Source organism: Trypanosoma rangeli (genome assembly GCF_003719475.1).
Source record: "Trypanosoma rangeli strain AM80 chromosome Unknown Tra_15.4_contig_00308, whole genome shotgun sequence".
NCBI classification, from domain to species: Eukaryota; Euglenozoa; class Kinetoplastea; order Trypanosomatida; family Trypanosomatidae; genus Trypanosoma; species Trypanosoma rangeli.
In genome coordinates, this window is record NW_021706052.1 from 1 (window position 1) to 22,633 (window position 22,633).

At 55.6% G+C, this 22,633-nt stretch overlaps 11 protein-coding genes across 11 annotated transcripts, besides 22 other annotated features; 10 read left to right on the forward strand and 1 right to left on the reverse strand.

The window, feature by feature from the left end:
• The first annotated feature begins 50 nt into the window (after positions 1–50).
• Positions 51–90: a sequence feature (A-rich).
• Positions 91–173: 83 nt separating this feature from the next.
• Positions 174–252: a microsatellite.
• Positions 253–297: 45 nt separating this feature from the next.
• Positions 298–305: a microsatellite.
• Positions 306–324: a microsatellite.
• A 91-nt stretch (positions 325–415) lies between these two features.
• Positions 416–440: a microsatellite.
• Positions 441–1,046: 606 nt separating this feature from the next.
• On the forward strand, positions 1,047–2,267 carry TraAM80_07412 (uncharacterized protein; the record flags this gene model as incomplete). Its single annotated transcript, XM_029384205.1, has 1 exon — positions 1,047–2,267. One exon carries the CDS (start codon positions 1,047–1,049, stop codon positions 2,265–2,267), a length of 1,221 nt encoding a protein of 406 aa, XP_029235944.1.
• Positions 2,268–2,336: 69 nt separating this feature from the next.
• Positions 2,337–2,354: a microsatellite.
• A 350-nt stretch (positions 2,355–2,704) lies between these two features.
• On the forward strand, positions 2,705–5,332 carry TraAM80_07413 (putative 5'-3' exonuclease XRNC; the record flags this gene model as incomplete). The annotated part of the gene is made up of 1 exon (XM_029384206.1): positions 2,705–5,332. One exon carries the CDS (start codon positions 2,705–2,707, stop codon positions 5,330–5,332), a length of 2,628 nt encoding a protein of 875 aa, XP_029235945.1.
• Positions 5,333–5,494: 162 nt separating this feature from the next.
• Positions 5,495–5,516: a microsatellite.
• Positions 5,517–5,566: 50 nt separating this feature from the next.
• Positions 5,567–5,602: a sequence feature (A-rich).
• Positions 5,603–5,657: 55 nt separating this feature from the next.
• Positions 5,658–5,701: a microsatellite.
• A 206-nt stretch (positions 5,702–5,907) lies between these two features.
• Positions 5,908–5,960: a microsatellite.
• Positions 5,961–5,985: a microsatellite.
• Positions 5,986–6,003: 18 nt separating this feature from the next.
• On the forward strand, positions 6,004–8,346 carry TraAM80_07414 (uncharacterized protein; the record flags this gene model as incomplete). Its single annotated transcript, XM_029384207.1, has 1 exon — positions 6,004–8,346. One exon carries the CDS (start codon positions 6,004–6,006, stop codon positions 8,344–8,346), a length of 2,343 nt encoding a protein of 780 aa, XP_029235946.1.
• Positions 8,347–8,672: 326 nt separating this feature from the next.
• Positions 8,673–8,698: a microsatellite.
• A 617-nt stretch (positions 8,699–9,315) lies between these two features.
• On the forward strand, positions 9,316–9,795 carry TraAM80_07415 (oxidoreductase-like protein; the record flags this gene model as incomplete). Its single annotated transcript, XM_029384208.1, has 1 exon — positions 9,316–9,795. One exon carries the CDS (start codon positions 9,316–9,318, stop codon positions 9,793–9,795), a length of 480 nt encoding a protein of 159 aa, XP_029235947.1.
• A 103-nt stretch (positions 9,796–9,898) lies between these two features.
• Positions 9,899–9,923: a microsatellite.
• A 442-nt stretch (positions 9,924–10,365) lies between these two features.
• Positions 10,366–10,665, forward strand: TraAM80_07416 (uncharacterized protein; the record flags this gene model as incomplete). Its single annotated transcript, XM_029384209.1, has 1 exon — positions 10,366–10,665. One exon carries the CDS (start codon positions 10,366–10,368, stop codon positions 10,663–10,665), a length of 300 nt encoding a protein of 99 aa, XP_029235948.1.
• A 253-nt stretch (positions 10,666–10,918) lies between these two features.
• On the forward strand, positions 10,919–11,707 carry TraAM80_07417 (uncharacterized protein; the record flags this gene model as incomplete). Its single annotated transcript, XM_029384210.1, has 1 exon — positions 10,919–11,707. The coding sequence occupies one exon, from the start codon at positions 10,919–10,921 to the stop codon at positions 11,705–11,707; it is 789 nt and encodes a 262-aa protein (XP_029235949.1).
• Positions 11,708–11,740: 33 nt separating this feature from the next.
• Positions 11,741–11,761: a microsatellite.
• An 83-nt stretch (positions 11,762–11,844) lies between these two features.
• Positions 11,845–11,870: a microsatellite.
• Positions 11,870–11,893: a microsatellite.
• Positions 11,894–12,248: 355 nt separating this feature from the next.
• TraAM80_07418 (uncharacterized protein) lies at positions 12,249–14,393 on the forward strand (the record flags this gene model as incomplete). The annotated part of the gene is made up of 1 exon (XM_029384211.1): positions 12,249–14,393. One exon carries the CDS (start codon positions 12,249–12,251, stop codon positions 14,391–14,393), a length of 2,145 nt encoding a protein of 714 aa, XP_029235950.1.
• A 58-nt stretch (positions 14,394–14,451) lies between these two features.
• Positions 14,452–14,489: a microsatellite.
• A 59-nt stretch (positions 14,490–14,548) lies between these two features.
• Positions 14,549–14,588: a sequence feature (GA-rich).
• Positions 14,589–14,701: 113 nt separating this feature from the next.
• On the forward strand, positions 14,702–16,267 carry TraAM80_07419 (Protein X92; the record flags this gene model as incomplete). Its single annotated transcript, XM_029384212.1, has 1 exon — positions 14,702–16,267. One exon carries the CDS (start codon positions 14,702–14,704, stop codon positions 16,265–16,267), a length of 1,566 nt encoding a protein of 521 aa, XP_029235951.1.
• Positions 16,268–16,439: 172 nt separating this feature from the next.
• Positions 16,440–16,468: a microsatellite.
• Positions 16,469–16,739: 271 nt separating this feature from the next.
• Positions 16,740–16,766: a microsatellite.
• Positions 16,767–16,772: 6 nt separating this feature from the next.
• Positions 16,773–18,548, forward strand: TraAM80_07420 (putative ribonuclease; the record flags this gene model as incomplete). The annotated part of the gene is made up of 1 exon (XM_029384213.1): positions 16,773–18,548. The coding sequence occupies one exon, from the start codon at positions 16,773–16,775 to the stop codon at positions 18,546–18,548; it is 1,776 nt and encodes a 591-aa protein (XP_029235952.1).
• A 226-nt stretch (positions 18,549–18,774) lies between these two features.
• Positions 18,775–18,791: a microsatellite.
• A 745-nt stretch (positions 18,792–19,536) lies between these two features.
• TraAM80_07421 (uncharacterized protein) lies at positions 19,537–19,875 on the reverse strand (the record flags this gene model as incomplete). Its single annotated transcript, XM_029384214.1, has 1 exon — positions 19,537–19,875. The coding sequence occupies one exon, from the start codon at positions 19,873–19,875 to the stop codon at positions 19,537–19,539; it is 339 nt and encodes a 112-aa protein (XP_029235953.1).
• A 206-nt stretch (positions 19,876–20,081) lies between these two features.
• TraAM80_07422 (putative trans-sialidase) lies at positions 20,082–22,331 on the forward strand (the record flags this gene model as incomplete). Its single annotated transcript, XM_029384215.1, has 1 exon — positions 20,082–22,331. One exon carries the CDS (start codon positions 20,082–20,084, stop codon positions 22,329–22,331), a length of 2,250 nt encoding a protein of 749 aa, XP_029235954.1.
• A 98-nt stretch (positions 22,332–22,429) lies between these two features.
• Positions 22,430–22,455: a microsatellite.
• Positions 22,456–22,633: the final 178 nt, after the last annotated feature.

Here is a 22,633-nt window from a genome sequence, read left to right on the forward strand (position 1 = left end):
GTTGTCGGACGATGAAGCTGGAGGAGACAGACGAAGGAGGAGGAGGAGACAAAGAAACAAAGAGGGAAGAAGAAAGAAAAAAAAAACGAAGGCGTAAAACTCCCCAAGTGGTTTGGGGGAAGGCCGTTTTTTTTTCTTCTAGTTGTTTACAAATATATATATTGTTATCATCGTTCTTCTTCTTGGATTATGTTCTTGTTGTTATCAACGTTACTGCTGCTACTCCTTCTTCTTCTTTCTTTTTCTTCCTTCCCCCCCCCCTTCGCGGTTATGTGTTGTATCAATGTGTCAGAGGACTTGTATTTTGTTTGTGTGTGTGTGTGTTTTTTTTTTACCCCCTCCCTCTGCCCCACATTTTTTTGTCCTTCTGCCCCCCACCCCCCACCCCCATTCACCCACGTAAACTCCGCCAAAAATATATATATATATATTATTATTATTCGTCGCCGTTGAGTGTTGTTGCTGCTCCCGCCATCGCCGCCCTTCTTCATCCACGGTCACAGGAGGTGGAGGGCGGTGACCTCTAGAAAAACGTGTGTGAAGGACGGATGTGGGCCGGGTGACGGAACACGATTCCGGACTCCAGGCTTGACGTCGGTCACTGACACACCCTACGTGCTACGGATGCTCTCGACGAAGGGCTGACTTCGCACCCACTGCACGCGTCACGTGTGTTAGGACTGGGCATTTCTTACACCACCGCTTTTGCAAGGGAATTTGTGTACTACTGCAGGTGGTTGGGTAGGTGTTTGTCAGTGTCGATGCGGTGGGGAGGCAGCGGGAAGAGTGTGAAGGCCAGTGTATGCTGTTGTTCTGCAGATGACGGTGCATGTATGCCTAACTATGCAGTGTTTGTCTCCATTCTCTTCCCTCCTCCCACCCACACATACACCACCATCAAACTCCCTGCTGTGGCTGCGGGGACCTCCCGGCTAGCGTCAGAGGAGAAGGGAGAAAAGTTTTTTTTTGTTTTTCTTAAGGCGCGCGTTTAGGGCCGAAACGACAGCACGCGGAGAGTACGGAAGTGACGTGGACGGGGGCGTGAAATGGAGCATGTTTCTCCCTCGTCGGAATTGTCTCTGCAGGAACGGAAGCAGCAACAGCAACCGGGCAAGGCAGAGGAAGCTGTAAAACAAAAGCCCTGCTTCAGCGAAGGCGAGGTGTTGCAGCTTGCGCAGCGCTACTTTCTCTCCCCGGCCGTTGCAAAGGAGGCCTATGAGGTGTTTTTGCAGTACTGTGCAATGGAGCAGCAGCTACCGCAACGGCAGAGGTGCATCGTGATGGCGCCTTCTGTGCCTTCGCGTAAGGCAACGGAGGTGAGCACGGTATTCTCCCCCACGGCTGTTCGGGAAGACGGGGGAGAGGCTATGCCGTGTCGGCTGGACATGCCACATGGCGAGAAGGCCGCTGCGGCAACGGTGGAAGGGAAGAAAGAAGATGGCAGGATTGATACAGCAACGGTGTGGACATCAGCCTTGGTCAGTGGGAGGCATACGCTTCCGGGCGACGGAGAACGCCAGCAGGAGGGGAAGGATGGGGCCACAAGCCCCGACGCTGAAAAGGAAGTGGGCGAGGAGGTGACGCTTGGGGTGGAGGGGCTTCAGCAGTTCTTGAACGACTTGGGGATGCGCATGTCTGCGCTGGAGGTGGCGGACTTGGTACACGACCTCAACGATGACCCCATCGACTTTGTTCTGCGGCGGCGCGCGATGGCGGCGGCAGCAGCAGCGGCATCCGAGGCTGAGGCGCAGGCTTCCGCGGTGGGAGGCTCTTCGGCGGGGCAGGGTGCGACCACGAAGTCCGCGACCTCCACCAAGGCCGGAGCGAGCCGTCGGAAAGACAACTCCGCCGTCACGAAGAGTGGCAAGGAGGCCCACTCAGAGTCAGCTTGGAGCGGTGATAGAGGAGAGGAACTTTCCGTGTCCGTAAGCAAGAGGTCAGTGAGGGATGGCGTAACGTTCTCGCTCTTTCTCTTTATTCTCTCCCATGTGCTGCTGGAGAAGGAGGACAACACGGAGATGCGGGACTGCGAGGTGCGTGACCTGTTTCACCTCGTAGACGCCGATAAGGATGGGGTCATCTCCGTGCGGGACATACAGACGGTGATACAGCGCTTGATGGATGAGGGTGCCGCAGCGGATGATCGTGACCTGCAAAAACTTTATGCCATGAGCATGGTTGAGCTTGAAACGGCCCTGGCGGAGTGCGACGTGGACGACGATGGCCGTGTGACACTGGAGGATATGTATGGTGTTTTGCGTTCATGAGATACATGCGGCAACAGAAACTTTGGGGGGACTCATGCCGTGCAGTGCAGGCCCCATGTAAAGAAGAGTTGGTGGTGGTGGTGGTGGGAAAGTCGCTTGCGGGGTGACTTTGTATTGCGGTGCATAACGGCTTCTCCGTCGGTCGCCGTCTGTGTGGCATGCGCGTGTGCAACGAGCGACGTGAGCAAATGCCGGCGTTCATCGGTGGGCGCTACACTGTCGATTGTCTTCTTTTTGTTACTGTCCCTCTCTCTCCCTCCCTTTCTCGCAGCGCATGTGCCTCAATCCTTTGCTTCTGTGCTTCTTCTTTTTTGTTTCGTTTTTTTTTTGCGGTGGTGGTGGGGCCTGTTGGCTTCTGTGTGGTTGAAAAATCATAGAGTCAGATCGTTGAAAGCGGGGTGGTGTCTGGGTTGTTGTTTTTTTTTTTTTTTACACGAATGGGGGTGCCGCTGCTACTCACGTGGCTGAAGCGACGCTTCGCGCCGTGCTTCTTGCCTAGCACCAGCTGCCCAGCTACGGACTGTCTGTACATTGACGTAAATGGGCTTGTGTACCAGTCCGCCGCCCTCGCGACTTCCAGTGAGGCGTCCGCGGCGGACATTGACGCCGCCATCCTGCGGAAGCTCTTCGACCTGCTTGACGATATCGTCTTGCGTCTTGTTCGCCCACGCGCGCTGGTGTACTTGGCCGTGGACGGCATCTCTCCTATGGGCAAACTCGCCCAGCAGCGTTCCCGGCGGCGGCGTCGCAGCAGTGGTGGCTCGCGTGGAAGAGGCGCTGTGGAGTGGGACAGCAACAGCATCAGCGTCGGCACCCCGTTCATGTCGCGACTGACGGAGGCGCTGCACTTTTACTGCGCCAGCCGCGCGGAACGCGTTAATGGAGAGCGGCTGCGTGACGCAATGCAACCGGCCGCACAGAGCGACACAATGGCAGGGGCGGATCCCGCGACACCCATCACGTTTGTCGTGGATGGTGTCTGGCGACCGGGGGAGGGGGAAAACAAAATAGCAGATGCCATTCGCCGCTTCCGCTCACAGCCAACGTACGACCCAAACACGTCTCACGTCATCTGCAGCTCTGACACGGATGTGACGGTGTGCTCCCTGATCCTGCATGAGCCACGCATCCACGTCCTCCGGTATGAGTACCCCACAACCCACAGCAGTGGCGGTAGCGGCAACAGCAGTAGTTGGCGGAATCATGTGGGCGACGGTTGGGCCTCCACGTTTTTTAGCATTCATGCCTTTCGTGAGGAGTTGCGCGCCAAACTCAGGCTACAACCCAGTGGCAGCAACTCCGTGGACGAGGTGGAACGCAGAAATCGTCAGTTTGAACGCGCGCTCCACGACGTGGTGTTTGTTCTGCTCTTGTTTGGGAACGACTTCCTCCCCTCGGTGGGATGCCGTATCGAGGAGGGTTTTCTGGACGATCTCCTAGAGCTCCTCTCCACTGACTTCATCTCGCGGGATCGCTCCATCATTGATCCATCCACAAACACCATTCAGTTTGACGCCGCCCGATACGCATTGGACTCCCTGGCAGAGCTGCGCAGCGAGCGCGCTGGTGGTGAGGGACTGTGCGTCGACAATGGCAAGGAGGGCGCCACCGACTGGGGTTTTGTGGATGAAGACTTCCTGAGACGGAAGCAGGCGAGGGAGGAGACGGAGCTGGCACCTCAGTGCTACGCGTACTGGACGATGCTGCAATGGTCTCTGCAGAACAGTGCAGGGCTGGTGGAGCACTGGGGCTGCTACTACCCGTACAGCAGTGCCCCTCCGCTGCATCTACTTCGGAAGTACTGTGGCATGTTGTCATACGAAGCCCTGATGGAGCTGGCGAAGAAACGCAGCCGTTTGAGGCACCGTAGTTCCACCGCCAGCGCCAGTGAGGTGGAAACTGCGGTCTCAGTGTGGGGGGATGGCCCTGCAGATGTGCTGGTGCAGCTTCTCGTGTTGCTGCCTGCGCGGAGTACCGCGCTTCTTCCATCGGCGGTTCGCAACGCATACAGCGAGATTGAACAAATCGTGCTGTCCCCGGTGGAGCAAATCGATTTTGCCGCCATTTCGGCGTGGTGTAAAGCGAAGCAGACAATGTTCACTGAAGAGAAGCGAACGCGGTTCCGCGCCTATGCGTTGGCTGCCAGGCCCCATGTGCTTGCAACAGAGGCGCATGGAATGCCGATTCAAGGGGACGAAATGATTTTTGTTGCCGATTGGGATGCCGAGGAATTTTTGGCAGAAGTGCAGCAGGCAAAGGCCGCAAGAACGCTAGAACAGACAAAAACAGCAGGGGCGGGGAACACGGCTGTGACGAACGCTGCATCACCGGCAAGCAGCATGCCAAGTGTGTCGGTGTCCTCATTCTTTGCCCCGCGGCCGTCGCGCACCGGTTCATTGGCGGCAACAGCCGCACTGATAGCCGCGTCCAAAAAGGCTGACGTCTCTAATCGTCACCATAGCGGTGACAATGTTGCCGACAACGATAGGAGTCGTGATGGTGCCATGCCCGTTACCCACGCGGTCACTTTGCCGGAGACACCGCGTCCCTCGGAGGGGGCTGAACTGCGGTGCGGACGTGGGTTCACACTTGTCACGGCACCCACGGCAGTGCTGGGCGACGCCGCCATGGCCAAGAATGCTGGTGCTGTCGCCGGCGACACCTTCGTCTGCGGCCAGCACACCAGCACCCCTTTGTCACGGAACCCGCAGACGATGCGGGTCCGCCTGCGATGGCGCGTCGCCTCCAAGCCGCTGTTAACCTCGGCGCGATTTGTGCCGGACCTTCTTCAGGGATACACCGCCCCACCGTCGCCTCTCCCGGCACCGCCCTCCGCGTGTCATGACGCAAATTTGGTTGGTGTGAAGCGCCCGCTTTCCGCGGTGGAAGGCTCGGGCTGCTGCTGTAGCGACGACGACGACGATGTTGACAAATCAGTTGGGGGGGAAAAAGCGGACGGGGAGGTGTCCACCCATAACCTCATGTCCGAACTGGAGAAAAAGAAGGAGGTTGTGCGGCGTCGGCTAGAGGCTTTACAGGCACGCGCAGGTGGAAATGTATCGTGAGTGGTAGGACTGTGGATCTGCTAACGAATGGACGTGAATCACCTGCTGTGGTTAATACCGCAGCAACCAGCGGTATCTGCGAGTACGTGACGTTATAACACTTTAACTCTCAATGCACTCTCTGTGAGAGACGCATGTTTTGCGTCACTTAACAGAGGAGAATGTGTGTGTGTGTGTGTGTGTGCACATAAATATATATGCGTGCGCGTATGTCTGACGTTTTTGTTGTCTCCTTTTAAAAATTTAAATTTAAAAGATAAAAATAAAAATGAGCCTCTCCGTATCTTTCCTACGGTGTTTCCCTGTTGGTACCTGGTTGTATGTGTTTTATTTTGTTTGTTTTTTTACTTCTTCTTTTTTTTCTTTTTTCAAATAGGGTGAGAAGCCGAAGCTGAACGTTGCACGTGACACGACAAGACAAGACGCTTTGTTTTGGGAAAGTTAACATTTATTTGAGAAGAAGAGGCAAGTCGTTGTGACGTAGTGGACGGACGGCTGAGTAGCAAAATTTCTTACATTTTGTGGGAAAGGTGGTGGGAAGAAAACAAAAACAAAAACCGAAAAGAAGGACCTGCCACACACACGTATATAAATACATACATTGGACGATACACACACACACACACACATATATATATATATATATATATATAGGATAATAGCCGGCCGCAATGCCACTGTACACCATCACCATCCATCCCGTGCGCTTGTACGCCTACTTCTGTCGACAAGGCCACTCCTACGCCATGCTAATCTCGCGCAAGGGGGTGCAAATCGTATCTAACCCCTCCCTCTGCAGCACAGCTGGGGAGGTAGAGTTCAGTACGCCCGAGGAGGTCAACAATGCGCAGAGCTTTGACATTTCCTTTGACTCTCCAAAGGACCGTCGCATGATTGACTTTGCCGTGTACGACATAACTAATCGCAAGCACACCTCTAAGCTGACCGGGTTTGAGATTCCGCTCGCTGGAATGTGCAGCGTTCTTGCGGGGGAGGCGATGTGCGAGAAGAAGAGCATCTCATTCAGAATTGACGGTAAGCCAGGGCGTCTGGAGGTCGTATTTCGCATGCACCCTACCTCCTCTTCGCCGCCGCCGCTGAAAGTGGTGGCGGGAGGAAAAGGTGATACGCAGTCATCGAAGCGTGCGGGGCGACTTCCGTTCCGTATTGTGGAGTCACTCACAACGGCCGGCATTCTTCCCAGTGAAACGGAGGTGGTGGAGACAGACGCGGACCTCGCGGAGGAGATCGCCATCCGCACTGCTCTGCTCTTCCCAAACAAAGAGGACTTGCTGGAGAAAGTGCAGGTGCTGGAGCGGCAGGTTGCGCAACTGGGGTACGACGCCCAGTACGCGGCGAAGGACAAGGTGGCCTGCGCCTCACCCGCCCTCGCCGCCCTCCGCGATGAGTTAAAGCACTGGCAGAATATTGCTGAGGAAATTGATATGAAGTCCGCCCATGAGGCTGGTATTGCCCCCATGCTTCGCGCCGTTCACAAGGCCCCTTTGGCGCAGAGCAGCGCCCTTGTTACTGAGGTGGAGGATCAATTGGCCACCACAAAGGCCAAGCTGCGCAAGCTGGAGGCACTTCAAAGTCATCGTGATATATCGAGCGAGGTCATTCCGCTCCTGGAGGAGATTGATCATCTGGAGTCCGTGCTGGTGGATTTGAATAACACCGAGGAGGGCCAGGCAAAACTCAAGCCAACCAGCGGCACCGAGAAATACATTGACCAATGGGAGAAGCTGGCTGGTGAGCTTTACGATAAAGAGTCCGTGGTGGAGCAGCTTAAGCATACCGTGCTCACTGTGAACCGGCTGCAGTTTGCTCCATATCCCGCAGGTATCGAGGCTGGATTTGCGGAAGAGGCGCCGAAGGAGCTTCCGTTCATTCGTGACAACAAAAGACGTATGGTGTCTGGACAAAGTCTGGATTTGACGCTTTTCGGGAGCACCGCCCCACCAACGAAGACGCCGCAGCCACAAACTGGCGACACTGGTGGCTACGTAAACTTGTTAGACGACCTCTTTGGTGCCCCGCCGCCACCTCAGTCACCTCCCGCACAACCGTCAGATCTAGCAGCGCCAACACCAGGAGGGGATACATCCCATTCCGTGCAGCAGCCTCAAGATCCTCTGGATTTATATCACCCTCCTGTGGGGGCGACGGTGGTCCCTGTGTGGGCACAACCACCGCCACAACAGCAACAGTCACAGCCAGCACCCTCGACCTCAGCTGCAGCGATGGAGACATGTAGTGTGAAGAACAACGATGACAATGTGAAGTCGCCAGGTTCCAAAAATAGGGAAACAGCACCACCAGAACCTGCCGCTGCCACGGAAGCTGTGCAACCGGGGGGATCAGGAGTCGCAGATGCATCCGTGTTACCTGGTCTTCCAGTAGCTCCAGCAGCAACGGCACCAAGTTGGCAAGGGGCGCTTCCTCAGAGCTCTGGAGGGGAGGATCCGCCAGCACCTGCTGCGTCGTCACCCGGGTCTCAGCCCCAACAAACTGCAACACAGGCGTACTATCCGCCTCAGCAGCTGCTGGGACAAAGTCCACAACAACAGCAACAACAACAGGCGGCTCCATTGGAACCCCCCGTTCCTCCGTTTGTGCGCCGTCCAGCGACTTTGGGAGAAATTCCTTACACTGCTTTCTACAACATTCCTCTCATGGGTCGTGGATGTCCATTGGACATATACCTGGATGGCATAACGCCCACACGCGGTACAGAGTTAACTATGTTGAATAACGCCGACTACGACGTCATCATCGGTGGTGTGGAACTTAAACAAGAGGACATGCTTTCTCCCTCTCCTAACAGCGCACGCACGGTGCCTACGCGTCGATGGCCGCAAGAGTTGCGCATTCCAGGTGGTGGGTGCCGTGCCACGTGCATCATCGCACTGCATCCTAGCTTTCCACAGGGTTCGTCCCTTTTCATGTTGGTGGTTGTGTATGTTTTATTGAACGGTTGTTACACCCCATACGCGGCGCGATTCGCCGTGTAGCTTTAAAATAAATTTAGTAGACAGTAGCGAACGTAAGCAAAAGCGAAGGGGGGGAAAAAAACAATATACACCTTTTTGTGTTTGGTAGTCAAAGCTATTCCCGTCTGGTTTACGGGAGGGGGGACTTCAATAAAGGACGAAAATGCATGCATCCTGGGCAGAGTTGGCACGCGTTTTACCTTGTGAAAAAATATCGGTCTTTATAAACGCCTTACACGTGTTATTTGTGGCAACATTGTGCAATCCCTGTAATGTGATGCTGACACACGTTGTTGCTTTTCGTTTGTTTCCTTCAAGACACGAGGAGAACCTAGAAGAAAGGAACTGAGTGAGAGAGAGAGAGAGAGAGAGAATAGCGCCAATAGTAGTGTGAATGGTAGCTGCCCCGAAAATGCGATGACGCGTGGGCGTTCGCGGCACCGCGAAGGTGCTGTGAAAGTTGTGGATGGCAGTCCCACGAGGCGGGTCATGAGCTCACGGCTGTGGGTTGTCGGGACAGAGCCCGGCGGAGAAGTTTGTGGAGGAGCTTCACGCCTCGATGCCCTTTTGTGAGCAAACCCCGGGTGAGTGACTACGAGGCTGTCGTGGCGTCATCGAACATCGAAGGTGGATGTGGTGCGCACCCCCATCCCTGTCACGGCGCGACACATGTGGATGCCGGAGTGTGCCAAACACAGGACGTACGTGGTTGGTCAAAGACCCATCGCCGTGTCTCCGTTAAAGCTGCAGGAATGGTTGCAGCACTTCACCGCAAGTTGGTTGCTATTTGTGAAGGGTACCATGCTGTCTCATGGTCGTTGCATCCAAGATGTTTGCCTCGCCCGCCGTGAGATTGGAAAGCTGCGGCGTGTGGAGACGCACTTTGCGTTTCTGGCCTCCGAGGAATTTCTGCAGAGCGGCATACGCTTTAATTTTGCACTAGAGGACCTCGGTGCCTTGTGAGATTGTGGCTGGTACTGTATACGTCTCATGCTGCATGCCGTGAACTTTCAAATGGCCAAGGCCGTTGTTGGGCGGGTTGTGAAGAGGAACGACAAGAGTGCCATTGTTGCCTTTTCTGGGGAACTCACCTTTGAGATAGATGGTGGGGGGGAGGGGGTGCGGAGTGTGACAGGGTTTCTCTCTACTGCACCCTCAGCGGTGCCCCAGAGGCAGACTTTACAGTGTCGGGGACTGCGGGAGTTATTGAGTCGCCAAACAGTTAGGGCCCTCTCATGGCATTCTCTGGGTGCGCCGGTTTTAAGCTTGTGGAGGCGCGGATGGTGGTGTCTGGCACTGAACTTACCGTCACGCGTGAGGAGCACATCATCAAGGTGCCGGAGTAAGACGGCTTCTTCCAGGAAACGCAGATGTGGCGCGACGTCGACACCGCTTTGTCCAGAAACAGTGATGAAGAATTTGTCGCCTTCGTCGCGGCGGTGCGAAAGTGGAGCTGTATGGCGTGGATGACGCAGTGCATTCTGGACAAACTGGCGGAGTCTGCGGAAATGCAGCCAAGGGGGTAACGGAAAGACACATGCGTGGCGCTCCGCAATGCATATTGGCCTTTGCGCAGACCCACCACACACACACACACATCATTATATGTTGATGTTTCTTCTTGGGCCTGCTCCGGTGCGGTGGGAAACGTGGATTGTTGGCTTCCTCTCCCTCTGTCACACACACACTCTTACATGCACACGAAGCCCCGACGTCTGCTTGTTGCTGCCATCAGTCGTAGTGGTATCATTTTGTGTGTAACCCTCCCGCACAATCCTCAACGACGACGATGGCGTTGGAGACTGCTGTGGAAATGATGGGGCATGGTGGTGCAACACGCACTCTTCCAAACTCCCCATTTTACTTTTGAGGCTTGCGGAGATGCCTTGGTGCTCATCTTTTTCTCTTCCTTCTCTCCAATGACTTTGTTTTTCTTCTTTGCTTCCCCACACACACACGACATATATTCTCCACAGTAGGGATTTATCGCCCTCTCTCTCTCTCTCTTAAGATGGATGTGGAGGTGCGGTGCGCACGACGATGCCCCCAAAGCGAATTGTGGTAAATTTATCGGAAAAGTACGGTGATATACGCATCCCACACTCACTCCTACCAGGTGTCAACCCCGTCGCGTACACGGAGCAGGCTGTCCTCTTTGTGGCGCCACCACCTGTGGAGCGGGGGTTTGAGTGGGGTGATGCACTCAGCGAGGGCGAGGCCTCTGCTCCATGGGAGCCGGCACCACCTTTAGACGAGAAGGGAACGGCAAGGGCGTCACTGTTGGCGTACGACGCAGAGCCGCTTCGTAGCCCCGTCATGCGGGCGCGGCATTTACACTAGGATTGAATACACCCATGCTACGGTGGTGTTGGTTATGACTGCAAAGCTGAGTCCGCTGATTGAGCCGTGTAGTGCTGATACGTTTGTGTCTTTGGTGACTCTTTGTTTCCCTTCCCACATCCCCAACCCTCCCCCCCCCCACCTCCGTGCTGGACTACACGCCGAGACACTACGCTCTCTGCTAAGCGTCACTCCGTGCTCCTTCATCGTGTTTATCTAGATAGTTTGAATCCTTCTGGGAACCAGAGCTGAGATGGCAGAGAAGGTCATGGCCGCCAGTCCGCAGTCCTCCTCTAGTGTGTCGCTTTTTATTCGTGACGCAGATGCCGTAGCCCCAGCGTTTGCACCGATTCGAGTCAATGGCGACATCACTCTGCAGGAGCTGGCGGAGGAGTACTGCATCAGCAGTGTGTTGGAGTGCGACTCCACAGGCTGCGTTCAGCCAAGGGCGGTGGCATTGGATTCGCCTTTAGATGTTTTGCATGGCGGGCGGTATTACATCGCCAGACGTGATCTGCCGCGTGTGGGACGCTCACCACGAGTGACATTTCGTGGGAAGATTACGGTGGAGGAGTTTGAGGCAGACCACGCGCTCGGACAGAAGCAGCAGCAGAGGGAAAAGGAAGAGAGGAACAGTGGTCCTGCCACTCTAGCTCTGGGCACAACAAAGGCTGCTCCTTCTGCTCCGATGCATGCAACGAAGCGGAACCGCCGTGAACGCGATGAGGACGACGGTGACATTGACGATTGTGGCAATATGAAGGATGTGGAAGATGATGGCGATGGGAACCTAGTCGACGGTCTGGATCTGTCCCAGTATACGTTTGTGCCGTTCCTGGGCGACCTCTACGGGGATGGTCGCAAGGCGATGATTCACCTTGTAGATGTCAAGCCACTGTGTGAAAATGTGGAGAGCGACGAGCTCATGTTCGCTGAACGGCACGCTCAAGCGGAGAAGATCTTGGCGGGGGCGAAGCAGATGCTTCTTGAGCTCACTCCTGGCGGTGTTATCGCTGAGAGTGCTGGCATCATTTTGTGCTGAAGAAGTGAAACTGTGCGCGTTGTGTCCCCGCTGGTGGTGTGTGTGTGTGTGTGTTACATTAGATATTTTTGTTTGTCGTCAGTTGTTGTTTTTTTGTTTTGGCTCCCGTCTCTTGTGTGTTCATTGGGCGAGGCATTCACACACACACACATGCATACACACAGAGAGAGAGAAAGAAATAAAGAACAGCCACCGCCCTTCGTTACCCACAAACGAAAATACGTAGCGTAGCTACCTGCCTGTGTGTGGATGCTGCATAGAAGGAAGACACTGCCTTGTGGCTCCGTTGTAAACTGAGAGAAATGTATCCATCGTTTTGGTGTGATATTTGTGCGAGTGTACATGGCCCATGCATCTGTGTCTTTGCATGCATGCACTGCGAGATGCCTTGATCACATGGTTTCTTCGCTTTCCTCTTATCATTGTGGTTTGCCTTCCATTACCTTTAATTCTTTTTATTTTATCTATTTCCCTTGTTTGTTTTGCCTCCGCTCCTCTGCACGCTGGATGAGAGAAGGAAGTAGGCAGAGGAGGTGCGGTGATGGATCTTGCTGCTTCCTCTTCTCTGCTGTACTCGCGCTACAGCAAGTGCGTGCCACTTATCGACCCCATCAAATATTCTTTGCGGGGCCCCAACGAGGGCGAAAGAAACGGCGCTGGTGCTGTGAGGCGATACGACAACGAGGACGAAAACATTGCTTTTCTTTCTTCGGTTCAGATGCCGTCCGAGTTGTGTTTGGCGCTTGCATGTGTCTCGCGACGTCGTGAGGCTGTGCGGCGCAGCGAGCAGGGCCCACTGCTCGTCTTTGTCCCGTTCCATGAGCCAAGAGATGAGGTTTTTGTTGAGGTTCCTGTCGCGGCCTTTGGCAACGCAAAACGACAGCGCGGGCTGCATCTGCTGCCGCTGAACGACTACTCATCCCTCTGCGCCGACGCGAAGGACGGACTTCCACCGCGGAGGGGGTTTTTTGTGACGTTCCGCACGCGTGCGGAACAACAGCGCTTTCGGGCCGCCATTCATCAGCTCATCCGCGACTGCGCCTACTGCGGTCCGCTGGACGGCAATGTCACGCCGCGATGCGTGACGAGGCACCCCAAAGACACAATGCAGCACCGCAAGAAGGAGGTGGAATTCGTGCGGGGCGGAGAGAAAACAGACACCCTTGTGGCAGCAAAAACCTCGTGTGGGGTGGTTGATGTAGGGAAACATGCAAGCAAGCCAAATGGGGCAATCTTTTTTATCGATAGTCTCCTAGCGGAGCGGGATAGGCGTCGAGCGGAGTACATTGCAGGTATTCAAGGTTCTCCGCCGGGGGACCGTCGCCATGGCGATGAGATCGACTCTAGTACATGGTCCGGGCAGCAACAGGCGGTGCATCCGGAGCTGTGGAACATGATTGATGGTGCTGTCGAGCGCCAGGCAACGGCAGACCGGTGTGTGGAGCGGCAGATGGATGCCGTGGTTCCGCTATCAGAGCGGGATACACTTTTGCGCCAGCTGTGCGCGGCTGTGGAGGCGTATGATAATATGAGTGACGCGCAGGGGTCTGGTGAGATGAATCTGATGGGTGCAGCTCGCCAGTTTTTGTGCCAGCATCAAAATCACCTTTGGCAGCTTCAACACGCTGGCAGTGCCACGCATCTGTCGGCAGCGGTAGTTGGCCAAGAAGACGCCAAAACTCACCCACAGGTGGTGGGGCTGGCAGCAACAGCACAGCCTCAACTAACCGTGAATGGATCGTCTGCTGAGGCGCTGCGTACCCCCCGCGTTGATGTCCCCGATCCGCGGGAGCGACGGCAATCACTGCAGCAAACAGTTCCAGTGCCTCCGCCTTTGACGCAAGATGCTGCGGGGGGTTTGGCGCACAAATTGCCTGATCCATCGCCGTTGCAGCAATCGAGTTTGGGGCCCGAGGATGCAGAGCAAGATGCGCAGCGCTGTTTGCAGGAGGAGCTGCAGCGTGCCCGTGAGATAGAGTCCCGTATCTTGTCTTCCTTTCACACTGTGGCACCGCATTCGTTGGCCGCCAAGGGTGTCTTTGGCAGGGCTCCAAAGACGTCTTGGCTTCCCTCCGCCTCACTGGATGTGAGCGTGAGGCAAAAAGGAGGAGGTGGTGGCGAAGCAAATGGGGGTGGTGGCACAGCGGAGTTTGAAACCGTCAATGTGACACTGTCACCGGCGCAGATGGAGGCGCAACCTGTGGGGGTGACCAACAACGCGGTGACGGATGCACCAAAGGAGGCTGAGGCAAAATCCCCGCATTGTGGAGCAGGGTGGAGGCCTGTGCGTGACTCCGTCAGCGACAAAAGCTACTATGTGCATGACTCGACAAAGAAGACCACCTGGAAGATTGAAGATACGTTTAAAGGTGAGCCGCAGGAAACGGGTGTGAAGGAGGTCGCAGCCTGCGGTGCCGAGTGGCGTGCAGTGATAGAACCGAGCAGCGGTCGCACGTATTATGTCCACCGGAGAACCAAAGCCACAACGTGGAAGCTAGAGGATACACTCAGGGAGGATGTCAAGACATCCTGTGCGAATTTGACAGCTTCGCAGCATCCAGAGAAGAAAAAACGGACAGAGTGGGCAGAACGCAAAGACCCTGCAACGGGCAAAGTGTACTATTACAACAAGAAGACGAAGCAAACAACGTGGAAACGTGCAGAGACAGACTTGGACCCCTTGTGATGATACCGCGTGGAGTGCTGCGGAGATGCCATATTTTAGTTGTGTTATTATTATTATTTGCGTGCATGTGTGTGTGTGTGTGTTTGTTGTTGTATGATATCCCTCTGCACCAGCGAAGGTGCAGAGACGCATGTATACTTGTTTTATATATTTACGAAGAGAAAGGAGGGACAAAGAAGGAAAGAAGGAAGGAAGAGGGGAGTTGACTTGCTGCTGATTCTTTTTGGTTGCAATGCGGGGTCGTGTGAATCTGCGTTTCTCGTAGGCAACCCATTTCTTCTTTTTACGTGTTTGTTTGTTGCACTTTTATGGTGGGGGTTTGGGCTATGACGTGTAGCGTCATCATGGATATTCTTCGTAGAGTTTTGACAGTGCAGTTTTCACGGCTTTATGAGCTTCTCGACGAGGAGGGCATGCCCCTGCTGCTGTCATGGCAACCCCTGCGTTTCCAGCTTACTCTCACCTTTTCCAATGAGAATGGCGAACGTGACCGTGACGGGGCCGCGCTGATGGCGGCACTGGGGGAAAGCGACTTCTGCCAGCTGTGGTGGAAGTTGCTTTACACGGTGCGCATCCTTCCGGTTGTCGTGAGAGCCGAAGCGTCACCGTCGTCAAGTAAGACGCAGGGCCAGACAGTGCCTGCAACCTATGGACTACAGCAGGGTGTGGGGTGTTGTTTCCGCTATGGTGTCCCGCCATTCTGGGAGGACTGGACACGCGTAGAAACTCCCCCCGCTCCGGGTGCGGTGTTGAACGTGATGGCTGCCGCAGGAAGGATCCTTACGGTGGTGGCCGAGCAGCGGGATGAGGCAGTCATGCCCCCAGCGGTTGTAGTGAATCCAGACACGCCGGAAGGCAAGTTAGCGGGTGCCGTACCACGTCATCTGAGGTACACGTATACATTTAGCTACGTTCTGCCTGAATTAGAGGAGTTGCACGGACCTCTAACATTGGGTTTTGTACTGCTTCTTCCCTTCCCCAGTGGTGGCGTTGATAAGAGGGGGGCCGGCGATGAGGATGATGATATCATGCTTCGTGCTCTTCTTTCTGCGGAGGAACGGAAAGTGGGGTGGTATCGACCCTCTTTTGTGGTGTTAGGGACCTGCTACTATCAGGCGCATGTAGGTCGGCTTCTGTCCTGCTCCTCCGTCGCACGACGCGTGTCGCAGTATCGCGTGTTGGTGAGTGTGAATGTGGTGAATATTGCGGGTATCCCGCTGCGCGTGCAACGGGTCTCCTTTGACATCGCCTCTACCTGGATTGGGGAGATTCTTGGCAGCCCCTTCAGCGTCCCATTGTGGTCTGAGCAGCGGGCCGGACCACGCAGTGCAGACTTGAAATATGTGGAACTGCTGCGACGCGCCGTCACGGTAACGCCCATTGTGGTGCATGAGTTTCGCGTCCCGGTGGCGCTGGGACCCGAGGAGTCCGTGAACTTTCAGTTTGCCATTCAGGTGCGGCCCCACTTGTGTTATCTTTTGGAGCCGCACTCAATTGGGAATGTGTATGGTAAGTTTTTAAAGGGGCGTGCGAAGGAGGTGGCTGATGGGGGACCAAACACGGATCCGGATGTCGCTTCTCTCACTGGCCCAACGCATCTGCCTTCTAAACGCAGCACCGCGACCTTCGCCCCTTCGAGGTCGTGGATGCCGGGTGCCGTTGCTACTGGAGCAGCAGATGGGGTCTCACGCGAGGAGCTGGTTCACCTGATGTCGATGCAGTTTACATCCCATGTGTATGTGCACTATGAGGCAGTGTCGCCCACAGGCAGTGTTTACGCTGCGGAGGCAAAGAGCAGCATAGATGGGGAGGAGGGCATCTACCCCAGTCTGCAGCTGCGCCATCCGGTGCACTGGTCCATGTGTCTGCCGTAACGCTCAGCGACAGAGGTGTTTCCTTTGTTTTTTTGGATTTGTTTTGTAGGTATCAATGTCTGTACGTGCGTGTATATAATATATACATGTATCATGTTTTCATCTTACCTTTCATTGCATAATATTTCTTCCTCAACGGAAGAAGGCAACTATTTTCAGGAACAGAATTAACCACACACACACACACACACACACACACACGTCGTGGCAAGCGATTCAGTCGTGTTGCACCTTCACAAAGCCTGCAAGAGAGGCAACGGAGCATTTATTGCGGAACATAGACAGCCTGAAGTGATACCAACACTGTCGCTCGACAGGAGTCCGTCGTGTTACAGGGTGAGAAGCACTTTCAGCGGAGCCGGCGACCACCTTGGCGTGGCGGTTGGTGCCCTCTTCTATAAAGCGAATAATCGCTTCTTTGCTCTACCACCTTGTTGAGGCTGATTGTAGCGATTGTTTTGAATCCGGTTTCCATACAGACAGACAGACAGAAAGAGAGTAAGCAATGCAGGTCACTCGGGACACATTCCCTGTCATCTTTCCCAAGTTTGTGGAGCTCCTGAAGACGTGTGACTTTTACGCGTTTGATGAGGAGATGACGGGCATCAACACGGCGGAGCTGCCAGAGACAATCACAGACACACCTGAAGAGAGTTATCGTGCCAAGCGCACCGTTGCCAGTCGTTACAATATTATTCAGGTTGGAATATGCTTGTTTCACAGAGACGCCACAGCGGCCGGCTCCACTCCGGCGCAGTATGTTGCTCGGCCCTTCAACTTTCTCCTCTTCCCTCACCACGCCGATGACTTTACAGCGGATGAACGGTCCAGAGACGTGGTGCTAAGCCCCTCCTCTCTGGCGTTTCTCCGCCGACATGACATGAACTTTCAGTCGTGGGTGTACCAAGGCATGGCGTACTGTGACGCACGGCAGGAGGAGGCCCTGCGCAACAGATACGCGGAAAAGTACCAGGAGATGGACCGAACCCGCGGCGCCGAGAAGCAGGAGACGCAGGAAATAAATATTTTGACGGAAGACGAGCGGAAGTGGTACAATAACGCCGTAGCGCAGGCGCAGAGCTTTGCTGAACGGGTTCAAGCGGCGCTGGAACGTGCAAAGGGGAAGAATGGCGGGCAGACGGCGGTTACGGCAGAGGTGGCCGCCTCCGTGGACCTCATTCAGTCCGGTGGACGGGACGTTTTACTTCCGCCTCAACGAGGCAAGAGTGCCCGCGAGGCGCTTGAGCGGTATATAGCTCAGCACTGTCACAGTCTTTCCATCACCTTTCGACGCCAGGGCGCGGTGCACATTGGTGTGCTACGGGCGGTCTTTCCGGAGCAGCGCAGACGACTGCTTGAGAAAGAGCAATCCTTCCGGGAACGAGATCTGATGAACATGCTGGGGTTTCGTTTGGTGTTCAAGGCTCTTGTGTCGAGTAAAAAGCCCTGTGTCGGTCACAACTGCTTTGCTGACCTCCTCTTTTTGGTTGCTAGTTTGGATGGCCCGTTACCAGATACCCTGCCCGAGTTTAAGCTCCGCATGCAGGAGTTATTCCCTACTGTGTTTGACACGAGGTACGTTGCAACCCGTCAGGCGTTTTTCCCAGTGGGACGATTTGGGGATCGATACTTGAGTGGCTTTTTTGGCGAGTACGGCTTTCGCTCCGCGCACGTGCAGGTGACACTTCCATTGGGGTTTGAATCCTACGACCCGCTCGCTGTCGGGGGCAATGAACGCCGCCACAGTTCTGCCAGTGGTGACGGTGGTGGGCCGACGCATGAGGCTGGGTACGATGCTCTGCTAACAGGGACGCTGCTGCTCAACCTTCTTGCAGAGATGGGGGGTTATGACGTGGCGACGGCTCCCGAGTGTGTCGTGAATCGCGTGGCCATTTTCCGCTCCCTTTTTGCTCTCCAGCTGGAGAACCCCAGCGTCGATGAGTATCTTCCCGAGAGTGGAGTGCTGGACCTGCGACACGAGAAGGGCGTGAAGACCTATCACATTGAATCCTGTTTTACCGCCTTGTCGTTGCAAGACGTCGAGCTTTACTCAGTTGATGGGACACGGACGTTGGCCGTTCTTCCCTTCACCTGGTCTAAACTGGGGCCGCATGAGCAGCGGAATCCGGGATGGCTTTCTACGCACATGACTTCACGCTTTCCGCAGATTTTTGAGGCTGCCGTGTATCAACCCACCGCCACCTCCGTAAGCACCAAGGGTGCGTTTTACACGACTCCACGCGCGCTCATGCGTGTTTGTCTTCACTCCGCTTTGAGGTGATTGGGTAGGGGGCAGGAGTTTCTTTTTTTCTCTTTTCCATGGTCACGAAAATATATTCCTCTTCTTTGGGTGCGGCTGGGGTTTGTTGTCTTGTGTGTGAATATCCGCTACTTTGCTTCTGGCGTGGGGCGGTGGGTACACTTGCAGCAGAAGCCGCCGTCGGTTGCCTTATGCCTCTCTCTGTGGGTTTGTTCCCTTCTACTTTGCCGCAAAGCTGCGTGTCGAAATATATATATATATATAGTTTATGGTTGTTCCTGTTGTTTCTCTTTGTCTTCTGGTCTCTCCCCCGCCGTGAGGACTTATGTCGTGGACGGCGCACATCAGTCACCCTTGTGTGTCACCAAGCACCCTCACGGAGTGAAAGACGTGCATAGCTCTGGCCCCACCCCTTCCTTCCCGTGGAAATAATTGCAGCTGGGAACACGTGGGGTACATTTTCATTCTATTTTGGACTGAAGGGCCAAAGTAAGAGATGGAAACAACCACCTACAAGTCTGCGCCACCAACGTGGGGAGCAAGTGGGAAGGATTATTCGGGGGCGGGCGCCGCCTCGCGGTAAGTCAAGGGGAGGCATGGCTGTGTAGAGCCGCTCCACCGGGCGGAGTTGTGGGGCAGGCTTCTTCGAGAAGCAGAAACCTCCGTGCGTCTCCGCTGTCCACTACACGTTGGCGCCGTAGTGCTTGCATCGAATGGGTGAAGGCGCAGCCTTTGCTGCGGCACCTGGCGGCTGAGTGCGGTCGGGTTGCAATTATGCACGTTTGGTGGGCGTTCATGGACGGTTACTTTGTCTGTGGTGGGGGGGAACCGCAACGAAACCGAAGGACGCGCTGCTCCTGGGCACGGCGCCAAGTTATGCCAAAAAGTTCTGTGAGGTTGCCGATGAAGTTGCGTGGGTTGCTGCAAGGAAGAATTAGAGAGAGAGGCGATTGTGCGGAGACCCCACAGAGGTGGTGTGTGTTTTGCAGATGGTTGGGGTGACCACTTCTTATCGTGTCCGAGAAGGCATTGGGGGATTGCGGGTGCAGCAGGAGACGCAAGAATTTGTGCCGTCCCCAGTGTGGGCCGCCGCGAGGGAGGTTTCGGCGCAGCTCTGCCGGGTAGTCCACCCACGGCATGTGTCAGTGTGCTGTCGCGGGTCTATCTGTGTGAGCCTATGGGCATCGTATTCGAGCGATGCCCTGTCACTCAGCCGCCGTTGTCGACTTCGCGTGTAGGCGACGGTCCGCCATGTTGTCTTCTCCGGGCTGTCTCTTCTCCGGCTTTCCACATACGTGATGCGCACTGCACCCTTCCACTGAAGTGCCTGATGCAATGTCGCTGTCATTGCCCACTTTACTTCTCTTGCCTTCTTCTTTCTTCCTCACGCGCAGAAGGAAGGAAAATAATCACTACTCGCTGCTGTGCGCTTTGAGGGCTTCTGCAGTCCCCACCCGTAGCAACACACACACACACAACCGTTGCGGCCTGAGCGGATCACCCCACAAGGAGGGAAGGAAAAGAGAGAGAGAGAGTGAACAGCAACGACCCGACATGTACCGGCATCTGTTTGCTTCTGCGGTGCTTCTCTTTTGCGTGCTGCTGATGTGCGGCGGCGGTGAAGCTGCCAATGCTGGTAAGGGAACAAAATTGGATGAGGTTGAACTCTTCAAACCAGGGGAAATGGCATTATCCGTGGGCGGAGAGGAGAACCTTCCTGCGCTGAGCAGTGTATTTTCGGTTAGGGGTAATTCCCTTGTTGCCGTGGATGGGGTGCTTGTGGCCGTTGCCGAGGCGGAACACACAGCCTCCTATAACACTGATGTTGCCATCTTGGTGAGTTCCGGGGTGGATGTGGGGAGCCACTGGCAGAAGCAAGTTGTCTTTCGCAAGGCGCCGCTGCCTCAGTTTTCCGTTATTCTGATCGGCTCTCGGGGAGTTGCAAAGGGCAGAAAGATCTTCCTTTTTGTGGAGAGCTTCAGTGAGCCTGCTCGGAGGTTGAAAGCAACGGTGCCGTCACTGGAGGACAGCTGGGACGCGGTGTTGTTTGTCGGTGACGTTTCCGCGCCGCGTGGCGGGAGCCCGGAGGCCAGAACAGTCAGCTGGAGTTCGCCGAGGTCACTGAAGGACGTTTTCACCACGTATCTGAGGCAGCATGGATGGACAATTTTTCGGGCCAAAAGTAGCGGCGTTGTGCTGGGCGGCAGTGCGATCGTGTTCCCGTTGGTTGCCACGACTGCCGAGGAGAGGCAGGTCTGCACCATTTTTTACTCGACGGACGACGGGGTGACGTGGCGGTTTCCAGCGTCCGGTGAGGCCGTTGAGGGTTGCCACTCTGCGCGCCTGCTTGAGTGGGAGGGGCGACTCCTCATGATCACGACGAACGCTTTTCTACGCTACAACCTCCACGCATCCAGCGACATGGGAGAGACGTGGACGGCTGTTGCCGGAGCCTACTCCAACGTCTTGGGTGACTTTATCAGCCGTGGTAGCTTTGGCACCCAAGGTGAGTTCATGACGGCAGATATTGAGGGGAAGCGTGTGGCACTGTTTATCACACCGGTGCATGTTCGTGAGAAAAACTCGTACCATCGTGGACTCCATCTCTGGGCCTGTGGGATGGGCCGCATTCACGACGTTGGGCTGATAGTGACGGGTGTCACCGCTGTCAACCCCTTCAGTAGTCTGCTGTACAGCGATTCTAAGTTGCTTCTTTTCTACGAGAAGCAAGAGGGGACATCCAGCAGTCTTGTTCTTAAGGACCTCAGTGAGTCGCTGGGGCGACTCAGGTTTGCCCTGAGGACTTGGCAGGCCGTCGACGCGCGCGTCTCGGCGGGGTTATGTACCTCCACTTACACAGCCGCCTCTTCGCTAGCCGTGTGTGTCGGTCCGATGCCCACAGCCGGGCTGGTTGGTTTTTTGTACGACAAGGGCGACAGCGCTCACTGGGGCGACGAGTACCTTGGCGTGAACGCCACGGTGGCCGGCGCCGCGGAGAAGGTTCAGAATGGCTTTAGGCTCACAGGGTCTAGCGCACGTATTGTGTGGCCGGTGGGCACTGAAAGGTGGAATCAGCGCTATCACTTTGCAGACCGTGGGCTCACCGTTGTGGCGACGGTGACTATCCACAAAGCGCCGAGGCGCCTCACTCCTTTGTTGGGCGTGGGCGTGGGCGTGGGTGTGGGGGGGCGTGGGTCCGTGCAGCATTTGATGCTATGCTACGACGAGGGCAGACGATGGGGGCTGATGCACAAAGGAGTAACGGGTGGGTACGCACTTGCTTGGGAGGAGGATACGGCGTACCGGGTGGCACTCACGCTGCAGCGTGGCGGCAGCTCCGTGTACGTTGACGGAGAGCAGGTGGGCCGCTTTGAGGACGTGGCAGCAGCTGCGATGGATTCCCACGGCAGCTTGCAATCGCACGATAACGCGCCACTGTCACCACGCGAGGAAATCTTTCATCTCTGCTTTGGGGACCACGAGGACAGTCAGGAAGCTACTGACGGGAACGAAGTGACGCTGACGGGTGTTTTTCTGTACAACCGGCTGCTGAACGCCACGGAGCTGAAAGCACTCGTGAAGGAGAAACCCGCCCCTCCGGCGACGACAGAAGCGCCGTCGACCACGGCCCCTCCAGCGACGACAGAAACGTTGTCAACTACGGCCCCTCCAGCGACGACAGAAGCGCCGTCGACCGCAGCCCCTCCGCAGGTCAAGCACGACAGCTCCGTGCGTGGGTGTGGGGCTGCGGTGCTGCTGCCGCTTCTTCTGCTGGGGCTGTGGGGCGGCGTGTCGCTGGTGTGAGCGGAAGGGAGCAGCAGGGGGGGAGGTGCGACCCGCGCTGGAAACGACGTCGGCTCCTTCCCGCTCGTTAATTTCTTTGTTTTGGGAACTCCTCTTCCTTTTTTTTGCTTTTTTGTTTTTTTTTGCTGTGCGCACACCCTTCCGTTGGAGGGGCGGGCTCCCCGCACGATTGTTCGCTGCTCTCCGCCCCGCACACGCCGAAGAGGGCCGCCGCGCTGCAGCGATGAGGCGCCCACGAGGCGGAGCAGCAATGCCGCGCAGAATTCCGCCATGAAATGCAACTGACTGCGTGGGCATGCGGC